Below are 13,714 nucleotides of genomic sequence, written 5' to 3' on the forward strand. Positions count from 1 at the left end.
GCCTTTCCTGCAGGAAAGCACTTAGCTTGGAAATTAAAATAGTTAATCTAATACTGCAACAAAGTTTAAGAATACATGTGGCACAGAGTGCAAGAGTGAGCCACCTTGTAGACTCACACACAGTTGAATCCAGCAGCGACGAAACTCAGAAAAGTTGCACAAGACACAACTGTCTTCAACTGGCAACACATCAACCAAAAACCCCACAAACAACTTGGCCAGGAGGAAACAAAATCACACAAAAAGGCAACAGATCTGACCCTGAAAAAAGCAGGAGGACCAGGAAAAAAGTAGTCAGCCCACTGCAAAATGCAGTCAAAACATGGCTTTCTGAGTGCGCCTCCTTTTCTAATGCAAATGTCCCAGAGGCAGCCATATTGTTTATTGTAGCTAGGCACAATATGGGACATCTGCCGGTTAGCGTTAGTGTAATTCCCTCCCCATGCTTCATTAACCTCCCCCTTTATGGGCCCAGAGAATGGAGTTGTGGAGGCTTGGACGATGGTGGTGGAGGAGGGTGGGTGAGACCCAAGCGCTGGCCCGGCTGAGGAGCACTGAGGCTGGGGCACCCTGGCTGCTTGATGTCCTTCCAGCTCATTTGATTTCTGGAGGAGGGCCTCTTTCATCAATGACCATGTGGTGGGTCTTGAGTCTGAGTAAGACTGAGTGGGTGGTGGAGGGCTGAAGTGGACAGGCTGGCCCAGGGTGGGGTGTCTGGGTAGATTGGTTTGTGGAAAATGATGCCTGGTCTTTTTGGTTTAGGGTCATTAGCTGTGAATGTGGATTTAATATATTGTAGGGTGACACACAAGTGAGCACTGGATGAGCACAGGTGTGCTAAATTGGGGATTTCACGACTAAATCCACAATCTGGTGCCATCTGGTATAGCTGTGGGCAAATGAAGTTGTTGGGGAGAGGGGGGCACTTTGGGGTTTACTGTGCAGTGTCCACTGTTCTAGAAATAACAGGGTATGGTGCCTGTGTCATCTTGTCACTCCGTCATTGTCCTTTTGTCCTCCAGTGGCTCCAGCTGTATGAATGTTAGGAGAAAGCACAGGGAGGGAGAAATGGAGTCTAAAACCAGCCAAACAAGTGGCTGAACCTCCACAGATCTTGTGCTATGAATTAGGGCTGCACCTGATGATTAATGTTATTATTGATTAATTTGTTGATGATTTTTTCATTTAATTGGTCTTTAAAAAGGCAAAAAACTAAAAGTGAGAATCATTACCAGCAGTGACCATAGCCCAAAATGATCGTTTTGTTCAGCAAAAAGTCAAAAACAAAAAGATTTTTGATTTACAGTATTGTAAAATAAGAAGAAACATCAGCTGAACTGGAACCACTAAACCAGCCATTTACACATTAACCAACTATGAAACTAATTAAATAACTAATCAGCTAGTTGTTGCTAATTAGGATCTACACTGAGTTTTAAATCCAGATCCTTATGAACAATGAAAATCTAGAAATACATGGGCTTCAACTAATGATTATTCCAATATTGATTATTTGTTAGAAAACAGTGAAACATTTAGAGCCAAAGGTGACATATGCACGTTGACTGTCGATCACCTTATATTCAGTTTACAATTATATTACAAAAGACAACAAGAAAAGTAGCAAGTCAATTCATCAGTTGGTTTTGGATTGATCTTCTTCAACTAAGTATATAATGGTAGTGCATAAATGTTCATTAGACAAAAAGCAAATGATGAATTATCCCTTACATTTGAAAGTATGGGTTGTCATGTAAGTGGGTGCTTCCATATTGCTGCAGTAGTAAAATATTTAAAACCTCACAACATGATCACGACAATCACAGAGCTATCCAAAGAAATTGGGCACCACATACTGTATCAACTTCAGCAGAAACCCTGGGAAAGCCTCAGGTGTGATCTACCTGACTCGTCTACGCTTGCACAGCATCCCATCAACACAAAACTCTCACATGTAAACCCAGCCCTGGGGTGAAAACCAACGGTTACTCTAGCTTCCAGAACCTCTCTGTTTCAAATTTGACACTTAAACTCTGAGGCTCCTGTCCAAAAATGGAGCTATAACTCTCCATTATTGTATAATATATACTGTTTCTACCAAACGGGGGGTGAAACCAAAAACCAAAGATTTTTGGAAAAGAAATGTTTGTGGGAAAGGATAAAATAAAAGGAGCAGTTACAGAGTAGAGGAGCTGGTGACACGTCCACTTCCGACCTTTTGGCAAACTGTAAGGGATCACTGGATTTATTAGATATATTAGAGAAACTGATAGTAGAGGTGATTGGTGGCTGTACCTTCAGCAGATATACTATGACGTACAATCGTCCCCATCAAATGTACTCAGGTTTTGAAACAAACCTTTCAAATTTACTTTCACAATTTCAAAATGCTCATGTGCCCATGCATGACACAGTGTAAACTTGGAGAGAAAGGGCAGAGTGAAAATAGAGAAGACAGGGAGCCTCTAATTTGGAGCCCATTTGCCACATGTGCTGCCCTTCAAAACACCGCGGTACCTCTGATGTTGGAGGAAGCTGCACTCTGTCCTCCATGTCTCTGGCACTCAGTACCATCCAGACACAGCTGCGGTCATGCAATGTCCAAGCCACAGAGGATTAGCAAACAGATTTCCCTCACACTTTAAATTTAAAGCAATACTTCAAATGAAGTTGTTAAATAATACAGTTTATATATTCCTCGTCGACTGCAGTCGTCATATCCACTAAATGTAGATAACATTGATTGGTTACCTTGATGGTTTCTGGCGGTACTCCAGGATCAGGGGCCTTCTCCAGGTACGTGGTTAGGTCTTGATCCACATGCTCAAAGACCAGAGTGAGTTTGGTTTCACGGTCAGTCCGAGAGACTGTACACACATCAAACAATCTGGAACGTGAGGAACAGGAGGAATAGATCAATACAATTGATTTCATGGGTTCTACTGTGCTCAGCATGCTTCAACAACTAATAAAATAAGACTGCATCTCTTTTCTAACAAGGAATATGAACATTATTATGTTCCTTATTTTACTGCAGAAGTAGGTTTTGTCTGAATTCACTCTTTTATTTACCCATTATTTTTCTCTCATAAGAGACAATACAAACACCGGATATTTCTAAAATTTAAGACACTTATGAATTGACATTATTTTTTTACTTTACACTTGGACACTCCCATATAATGGAGGAAAGTAAGTACAGTGCACACAGAGTGATTTTATACACAACAGACATCTTACACAGGTGTAACCAATAATAGTAGGACTGGCATGACTTACTGGAACACCTCAATATGATGGAGCTATTGTTGCTGTTATTTGTTACACCTGCCTGAGAAAATGTCTACTGATCACATTCAAAGTAACAATGTATTGTGATTGATAAACTGTAATTTTTAACCCTTTTGTCTACCATTTTAAATGGCTATGTTCAATGTCATAACTAACATATAAGCTTGTATCAAGTCTTTAAAAACTGGTTTAATTTAAAACCAGTAGTTAACTACACTAGTAAACAACACGTCATAGCATTTAAAAGAAGAAGAGGTTGGACCAATAATTCAATCAACCAAGTGTAAAATATTCTGGACATTTGTAACAACCAGAGGTTTTTTTTACAGCTTATATTTGATTAGTGATATCTGTGTCTTTTGATATTACAAAAAAAAGCAGAAAACGGACACACAAGATCAGACTTATCCATCTACTGCAGTAAATCCTGATAACACTGCCTCAGGTTACCCTGAAGAAGAAAAAAAGCCCACTACTTAATGCAAAGCTTTTGAAACTTTTAAGACCATCAAGCTCCAAACACCAGTGTTTATGGTTGTGTTTCACTAGGCAACAAACTAAGGCCAAGAATCCAGATTATGTCGGCAGACCTGCCAAGGCAGGCTTTGGTGAAAAGCTGAAAAAAAGCTATCCAGTATGTCCTCTTCAAAGAGATGGGGACCACAAGCAGCATTCCTCAACCGGCACTATGACAACTCCTGATGCTCTTTGGGAAGTTGAGTGCAGCTGCTGCAGAGGCAGCATCTTTCATCACTGTAACACAGGAGACGAAGGGAGCCATGATGGCTCTCAATCTAACAGATGCTGTGTTCAGAGTAATGAGTACATGAGTTACTGTACTCACATAAAAGTACAGCATTAGTATACCCAAGCCTTTTCACATCCATGGTAATTATTGGCACAAATGTGACTTGGGAAATTCAGTTTGAAATCTCTAAAATCTTTAAATTTTAGATTTAGGCATAACTTCTACAATAATGAATGGTTGAAAGGATACACCTAGCACAGACCCTTGAGGGTTTAAATTAGTGGGGTCTTGACTGATTGAGAGTACCACTCAGCGTCAGCTTTAAATCTCAAAATGCAAAGATAGATGTAAAATTTGGGGAAATACACCTAAGAGTCCTAATATTATTATTGCTTCAAATATTCTATGCATGCTGATCCTCAGTGTCACGCCTGTATATTTAACAACTTTCAATGCATGTGCTATTATAACTCAAACTTGCTGATCTACATAAGCCGTTTCAAATCGAAGCATGGAAAGAAATGACTAAATGTCTTCGGAAACTGTTTCATTCCTATCCAACGAGGCATCATGTGTCCGTGCCAACACCCTTGTAATCAGTGGGCTTTGGAGTTGATGCAGTGAGTGAGAGGCGATTCGTTCAAGGTATTAGTACTGTGCATGATGTCACAGAATAGACGACGCCCTCCTCTTGAAGCGGTTGGGGTTAAACGCCCCTCACGGCTCGATTGTTGGGCTACAATGGGGGCTCTCAGCAGACACTGAACATATGGAATGAATAATGGGCCTTATTACAAACATCCAGGGGTTGCCTGGAGTCAGACAGAAGGCCCACAATGCATCCTTCCTGGCCTGAGCTACTTGGCTACGTCGTTTGGTCAAACTGGAGGAAAGTGAGGTTCCTCCAATGGTTCAAGGAGCTAATGCATATTACCAAATTAAACTGACATGAGACAATTTTAATCCTCCCATGTGTCTCACAGCGAGAACAAAATCCATTGTGATCCCATTATGACAAAACTATAACCATTATCCTGCATTATTCATTGATACACTGGGGAATTTTTGTTAGAAGCACAAGTGTACTGGCCATGCTTCTAAAACGTCCATTTAAAACTTCCCCTTCAATCCCAAACGCACCAAATATTCCATAATAAAACCAGTACCAAGGTCAGACCTTGGCTGGTGCCAACAAATGACGCAGTATCTGACTACTGACCTCTGAGTGAACAATTCATTACAAAAGTGAAAGAAAATGGCCTCTGTGTGCAAAGCAGAGAAGAGGACAGCTATAGAACTTTGCTATATGTAACATGTCTTTATTTTAAATGGCTTTATACAGTGAATGCAGCAGGTTTTACAGTGAATTAGTTGCAATTGCTGTTTGATCAAAGAGCACTTTGATAGCATACGACAGTATTGATGGGCACACACTGGCCTGGCATGCAAAAAAAATGCTTAAAACTCTGTGTGACCTGCTTGAAATGGTTATGTAGACATTTTAAACTACAGCTTTTCATATATAAGTATTTACTGTTTGCAATTGTGATGCCTTTTAAAAAACAAACAAATTATTACTAAACAAAACCACCAACAGATTAATAAGTGATGGAAAATAATAATTGGTTGCAGGCCTAGTTCACTTACTAGCTTTTTTTTTTTAGGTCACATGATGACACTAGAGCAAGTCCCATCCACTGAAGATGGGCATGAGTCAAAAGCTCTGGGGGGGAAAAACTAATAATACATGAGTTTATAATATATGATCACATATGCTTTGAATATATTATCAAATACATTAAAATCCAATTGACAGCAAGTGCAAGCTATGAGAATTTTGATGAGAAAAATTGAAAGCCTCATTACTAGAAATCCGTTGCAGGTACGACATACTTCAAGCTTCAATATGTGTGGATTAAAGTGCTTGCCCTTTAGGCCTATTTAGGGTACATTATTTGTGTTTGCATCTATAATTCAAAAGATGCAAAATCTTTATTCTGTAAGCCAGTACCCTTTCCTGGGGTCAAAACGGGGGAAAACATCTAGTTTTGGAGGACTGTGTGTCTCTGTCAGACTTCTTAAATCAGAGTTTTTATTAGGGAAAGTGTATGACCTGGTTCAAAGTGATCGGAACTGATCAGTCACAAGGAATAATAGGCTGGGTTTCACACTTGATGGGACAATAACAGTGTATACCAGGGTTGAAAATGGACAAATGTGAAGACCTGACAGGTGTGCATCTACTGCCTGTGTACAGCAGCAGCAGCAGCAATGCAGCTAATTGTTGTGCAACACACATTTCCATATTGTCAGCAGAAAAGAGTCAAAGAAAAGAACTTCTGCTGCTGCAAAAAGTGGACACTTTAGAGGAGCGCAGGCCTCCAACTAAAGGTCATTTGAGGCAGCATGGTTGCCACCAGACACCATCAAATAGGAAGTAGTGTGTGTCATACAAACCTACACTTTAAAGACAGACACACACACACACACACACACACACACACACACACACACACACACGCACACACATACAGGGATAAAGGCAAACAAATACATAATGCCCACCTCCTCGCCCCCTCACTTACCTGACAACATTGGGGTGCTCAAAGGCTTCAAGCTGCCTCAGTACCGCCACCTCCCGGATGGTGGAGAGAGGCATCCCCTCTTCCTCCGTCTGGACACGAACTCTTTTCAGGGCTACAAAGCGTCCCCCGTTCTTCAAATCTCTCGCCTTGTACACTTTCCCGTAAGCGCCTTCTCCAATCTCGGCCACAGCCTCATACTGAGCACCAATACTTTCTTTGTCCATTTTTGCAGATTTTTTCTTTCTTTCTCTCTTTCTCTCTCGTCTCTTGCTGAAAATATTGCGGGGAATCCCGGCCGAGGGTGACGAGCCAGAGTTCTCTCACAAAGGCATATTCACTGAAAAAAGGTCGGCACATGCAATGCCTGGGTAACAGGGAGACACAGATGTTGGAAGTCACAATCTTGCTCACATTTGCTCAAATTGTGCTCCAGGTAGGCAACAACAGGACTGTCATCATGTTTTATTCCGACTATCAACACAAGAGCCCCGCTGCGTCCCAACTTCCACTCCTCCTCCTCTTATTACGCACAGCAACTCATGTCATCCTACCTCCAACACAAAGTGAAAAAAGCATGCAAAAATAACCACATTAAGCACGTTTTTCCCCCCTTAAAGCTGGCTTTGCATTAAACTGCCTCGCGCATTCACAAGAACACCCCACATGCAAAATGTTGCTCAAGTGAAGTTCATGTGGGCTGTCTTACCCCTGTTAAAGGAAATAAAACAAGGACATTTAAAGAGAACACGCAAAAAAAAGAAAGCACAACCCTTACACACAAAGCTTTGTTTTTAAGTAAGTAAAATAACCTGCAGCCAGCTTTGTCCCTGTCCTGTTTTTATCACTTTCTGTTTGACGCGAAACAAACTTGCCGAGCACGTGGCTGTCTACTGATTGCATTGTTTAAACTTCCTACAGCAACAGTCCATTAAACACACTTTTAACATCACATTTTAAACCCGAAATCGTTATAAATGAGTAAAACAAGGCAGTGGCAACGTTTTAAATGTGTTTTCATCACCTTAGAGAGCGTCCTCTATTTTTTTCTAATTTAATTGCCTCAAATAATTAAAATCAATTCTAACAAGTCAATGAATTGCTCGTTTTGGTGTTTAAAATGTGATTGGAGTGTAAAGGAGCAATGCAAGCCCGTTTAAGATATTTTTGCGGTCATATTTAGCAGAAAATAACGCAACTTTTTTTGTGTGTTTACCTTGTTTCATGTTGTCAATAGGCTAATATGTCGTGACGTCGGCATGTCCGATAAACTGCTGAGGAGGCATTGGTGTGTCGGATAAAAAATGCTCAGGCTCCTGCATCTAACGCATCCCCTGTCCGCTGTCCTCCATGCGGGGGCCACACAGGTAGTTGGACGGTGCACGCTTTAACCCCCCATCCCCTCAAACTACACCAGCCCGGGTAGAGAGACTCACACAGGGGAGGAGGAGGAGGAGGTGGAAGAGGAGGAGGAGGTTGTGGAGGAGCGCAGTATGAAAACTAGCGCACACACTCTCACTGAAACTTTGGGGAGGGGTGTGTGTGTGTATGTGGAAGGGTGGGGGGGGGCATAGGACAAAGGCAAATGCGTGATATAGCCCTCCAAAAAACTCGCTCTTCTCTGGATTTTCTTCTTTCTTTCTTCTTTTGCTTTTTTTTTTTTTCTCCTTCTTCCATAGGCTATATCCCCGGATAGGCCTATGCAACTGCAGCCCCGCTAGCCTGTGTGAGCTCCGTCTCTGCCTGGCTTTCCCACGCCGGCTGAATGTGGCCTGACCCCCTTCAGAGAGGTTTGACACGGAGCGGGGACATTTCCGCATTCCTCCCCGACTACAAAGGCACACCGCCTCCTTTTTGCTCTCCCTCGGCCTACCATTCATAGTCCTCTCCGCGGGTTTTGTCTCCTGTGTCAAAACCGGGAGCACCGCGGGGATCGGGGGTGGGGAGAGAGGAGGTTTATTGGATGGACGGCCACACTATCTATCTCCCGCAAAAAAAGCAACAACAAAAAAAAGCATTGAGGGGACTCCTGAGGCAACAATGCGCCAGCGGGAGATGCGATGTGACGAGCTCACCCGAGATGGTCTTGAGGGGTCAGGTTCAAGGCCCGGTGGCTTGATCTGTGGCAGGAGAGGGCTCGTCTGCTCGGGTGGTCGTTTGCAGGGCTCCATGCCCCGCAACAGGCCTATTGGCCATGTGGGTTAGCTGCAGAGCAAAGGATGGGGAAATTTTGCTGCAAAACCATCCAAAAATGTTAACAGCCTATGCTACAACTACGCAATAATAATAATAATTACAACAACAACAATAATAATAATATTTACAACAACAATAATAATAATAACAGAAAGAAATATGAAACGTTTAATTGATTGAATTTGATTATTTATATCAAATGTTACTACAATGTACATTTACATTATGTTAAGTAATTTACTGTCAATAATTGTAACATTTAATACATGTATTTGTCAATTCTTAAAACTTTAATATCCTCTGGAAAAAATAAATGTTATGAATGCTTTAATTCTAGGCTTTAATGCATTTATTTTTCAATGTTTAATAATTTATTTTTTTAAATTTGATTTATTTGACAGAGGCAATGCTCATTAATCAATAGAAATCATCTCTTCTCCTTTGGCAGCTGTGACAGAGGTAACCTAAAATTAAAATAAAGTAAGAGCCTGCTGTGTTATTTCATTTTTTATTTGATTTATTAGCTTAGTTTAGTTTCAGTTCAATAAATCATTTTAAGTGATGAATTTTAACATTATAACCTCTTATATCAGGTGTATACATTTAAAACAATATATTCTGTATGAAACGTTCTTTAATTTTTTTCTTTCTTGCTGGACACGGTTAAGACATGACAAGACTTGATGTCAGATTATCCCAATGAATGGCCAATTACAAGCGTGTAACCAAACTCCATTATCATAACTTCATTGGGAGGCGAGTATTAGAGATGCACAGGAGATCAGAGGAAGGACATTCCCCCGGTGCTGTGATTTACATGAAAACCCGTCTTGCATGCTGCTGGTAGAATCCACTGATTACCATTGAAAAAGGTAAATTGGGTGGGATAATGACATTGAAGCAGTATGTATGGCAGTCTCCCCTGCCCAACTTTATAGGCTACCCCAAATTTAAAACATTTGCATCACAAAACACACAATGCAGACAATGAGTCCCAGACCAATTATGTGTGCATTTACATTTTTTCATCATCATTGTTCATGTGAAATCAGCTCTGAGAGCCATTCCCCGGATTGAATACATTTGCATACATACTTCTTATTTGGATGAAGAACAAACCAATTAGATTCATTGTGTGCGGTATAGAGATGAGAGAGGTACTGTACACACCTCAGACATTCACACATACATTCTGAAACTGTTTTCTTATATAATCTCCAGAGACAGCTATTGACTAGTCAATATTTGACACATCAGCCTTTTTTTCAAGTTTCTGTGTCTGTCATGTGTTTATATTCATCCGATGCAGGGGAACACTTTTAGAAAAGATACAGGAACAAGATGATGTTGTTCTGGTATCAATATGAGCAGAACATAATTTAATTTAGTCAAATACTTTTCTTGAGTTTGCTGTTTGGGTAGCAATTGCATTTTGAACAACAGCACTCTGTTCAAGTAAATGTGGACAAGATGAAAAAGTTATGTTTATGGTGTAATTATAGTGGACTTACAGTACTTACTCCACTCCACAACATTTAACTGGCAAATCATTGTATACCTGGTTACACTTAATTTAATTAGTTGGTAGTGGTGCGTAAGTTCATAAAGATAATACCTTATTTTGTGACTTTGGCAAAAAGTTAAAGGATAGTTTCACAATTTTTCAAGTCTGTCTTAAAACAGCAGTCAGGTGCCCATATAAATACTGAAATAGGTTTTCCTCATTGCAATCATTCCTCCTGTTAAGTGATAGCCACCAAAATCAAATACAGTCTTTTTTAGCTTAAAATTCCCTCTTTGTGTTTCCGGGACAGTGTTTCCTGGTTGAGCTGCAGTGGAAGTATAGTAACAAAAAGAAGGACTTTAGTACTAAAAAGACTGTAACTTTCAAAGATATCTACATAATTTGACTCATTTTGAAGGCTGAAGGTTCATATTCGCTTCAGCTAAACTTTTAAATTCATTTTTGCATAGAAGAGGACTGTGGAAGAGGACTGTGGATTTTTGGCCTCCATCACTTTTATTTTATTTTGTTTTTTTAATTGTGCTTCTATTGTGTTATCTATTTATTGTGTTTTATCTGGTTGTGCAGCACTTTGGAAAACCTTGTGTTTGTTAAAATCATGCTATATAAATAAAGTGGATTGGATTGGACTTACATTGAAAGTACATTATGAAGGGATCTTCTAATGGTCAGTATGAAAAGGAGGAGTAATTACAGCAAGAAAAAAACCTGTTTCAATATTTATTTGTGCACCTGACTGTTGTTTTAAGACAGACTTGAAGAATTGTGAACACCACCTTTAAGGTAAAAAGGTGTATACATAAACCTGCTTATCTTGATTTTCATACTCAAATGAATCAAAGCAGGACTTGAAAAGGATTCATTATTTGAATTAGAAATGTACCTAAGATGTAGATTAAATGATTAACAGTACCTTTGTTTGCTCAGGGCATCTCTAACCTTCATACTCCCTCTATTTGTCACTAGTTGTTGATACAGACATGCATGGTGTGTCAACCAGTTCTTTATAATAACATTCAAGGTGTCTCCCTGAATATAACTCCAAACCAGTGAAGATGAAAGCACGGCTTGTGGGCACCCCTTATCAAAACTTTAAACACCCCCATCTACAGTTAAGAAATATAACAAGTTCCTGCAAAGCCAAACGCCTCAACTGGCATTTCAGCTCAGTATTCCCAAGAAGCTGCCACTGGCATCTATAGTGTGCAGGAATGCTGTTTGACAGAGCCACTCCTTTAGGTTTTACAACGTAATGCTACTTAAATAGGTGGCTTTACTGATTTTTACTCATTCAGTGTTTAACCTCATACATAGTCAGTGTTGGGTAGTAACTACGTAGTTACATTATGTAATTTAATTACAAAATAAATGTAACAGTAATCCTTTATAGTTACTGAGAAAAAATGTGTAAACAAATTACAGTTACTTATGAAAATGTTGATGGTTACAAAGTTGGTTACATCTAAAGTCAAAGCTTCAAAAATGTTCTCAGGAGGAGGGTTTTTTCCTAATTTAAATATTTAACATGTTACTAAATACAAATAATGCTGTTTTAATTTTTTGAAACTTTTGTAATAAAAAAATAATTGTTGTAAATAAATCATGATGTGAGCTTATTTGGAACACTAATGGGCTTAAATGGTGTCACAGTACCAATTAAGCCCATGTCAGACCTTTGACTTTTTTCATAAAATATCTTTATTTTATATCCCAAAATCGACATGAACTAACAAATACATTTTCTAATGAGAGATAAATCTTGCTTTATAAGAAATAATCTCCCTTATAAGTCATGTCAGTATCCATGAAAAACACCTCGACTCAGATTTTGGTGGGTTTAATGGGTACACCTACCCTGACAGCTGAAAACATTCATCAGAAAATTAGAAGAGTAATCAAATGTAATAAGTAACATTACTTTGATTAAATTATTGAAATAGTTACATGACTTATTACATTTTAAACAGGGTAACTAGTAATCTGTAACCTATTACATTTCCAAAGTAACCTTCCCAACTCTGTTCATAGTGTGGCCAGGTCACTTAATTCATCCTCCATCGACTCTTTGAAGTCCAAGCTCAAAACGTACTTTAATTCACTCGTATCTGAATCCTCCTGATGTGGTTGTTTTTTTGGCTTTTGCCTATGCCCATGTGTAGTCTGTTTATGTCTATGAGCTGTGTGCCTTGTTGTTTTGATTGGTGTTTCTTGTGATTTTAGCTACCTGCTTTGGTTTGTACAGCACTTTGATCAGCATGGGTTGTTTTTAAATGTGCTGTATGAATAAATTTGAATTGACTTGACTTAATTAGCTGGCAGCTCCTTCTGGATGCCTGAATGTTGCTGTGACAAGACAGTGCAATGTGTTTTTCGGTGGAACTGCTCAGTAAGGATGAAGTAAAACCAGAAAAGGAATCAAATCACTGAGGAAAAGAGAAATGCCTAACTTTCAAATTTGGAGGAACAGAAGTGCTCGTCATCCAATTTGGCAAAAAAAATGCAATTCTTCTGGAAATCTCCAAATGTTATACGTTTTTGATTCCACAGGATCATGGAGTCTTAATGTGGGATTTTGGAGGGATTTTTGACCATTTCGATCAATTCCCAAATAGTAAAACATTTTAAAATTTTTAACAAAATCTGTGTAATAAATGGTATCAACCCACAAATTGTTGCAACAACTTATGAGAGATAATTGATGCATAGGAATGGCCATCATATACTTCCATCATGATGCTCTAAGCCTTTATATTCTCTAAACTTTTAAAACTTGAATAGGCACCTAACTGAAGCATGTTTATTACAGATTTATAACTATTTGTGAGGAAAAACTTGACAAAGTTCTAAACTGCTTATCAAATTAATCTTCAGGTTGCCACTTTTCAGATGATGTGTACCATTTCTATGTGGCTTATACTGGTAGTGGAAATTAAGGATACAATAAGAGACCTGTTCAGTTTACTTGTCACAGGTATTTGAGATACCTGGAACCACCTATCTGAACACATAATGCTCATCAATTTGACATCAATGCAGTAATAACGCTGATTATTAAAAAACAGGTTATTTGAATCATAACGTTCTGCTGATTTTGAGCTATTCAAAAAGGCCAGTTCAATCTGAGCTGTGAGAGAAAATGCATTATGTATGTATGTGCCTTTATCCCTGTGTGTGTGTGTGTGTGTGCTTGTGTGCTTGTGTGTGCGCGTGGCAGCTGCTGATCAGCCCAGCCAAGAGAGAATTACGGCCCTCCCATGGGGGACGAGAGAGGCCAACAAGGGACAGGTGACTCACAGTCGCTCCCAGATCTCCTTACACCCACCAACACACAGCAGAGGATCCAGACACACACACACACGTACATACAGAGAG

General features: G+C 39.5%; 1 protein-coding gene across 1 annotated transcript in view; it reads right to left on the reverse strand.

Moving 5' to 3' along the window:
* cdk6 (cyclin dependent kinase 6) overlaps positions 1–8,143 on the reverse strand; it is a 33,390-nt gene extending 25,247 nt beyond the window's left edge. Inside the window, exons 1-3 of the mRNA XM_062435561.1 lie at positions 7,838–8,143; positions 6,625–6,988; positions 2,752–2,887 (exon numbers count right to left, since the gene is read on the reverse strand). Of these exons, the coding sequence (XP_062291545.1) occupies positions 2,752–2,887; positions 6,625–6,848 (360 nt within the window). The 5' untranslated portion in view covers positions 6,849–6,988; positions 7,838–8,143. The remainder of the gene's footprint in view (positions 1–2,751; positions 2,888–6,624; positions 6,989–7,837) is intronic.
* Positions 8,144–13,714: the final 5,571 nt, after the last annotated feature.

Source organism: Scomber scombrus, chromosome 16 (assembly GCF_963691925.1).
Source record: "Scomber scombrus chromosome 16, fScoSco1.1, whole genome shotgun sequence".
Classification (NCBI taxonomy): Eukaryota; Metazoa; Chordata; class Actinopteri; order Scombriformes; family Scombridae; genus Scomber; species Scomber scombrus.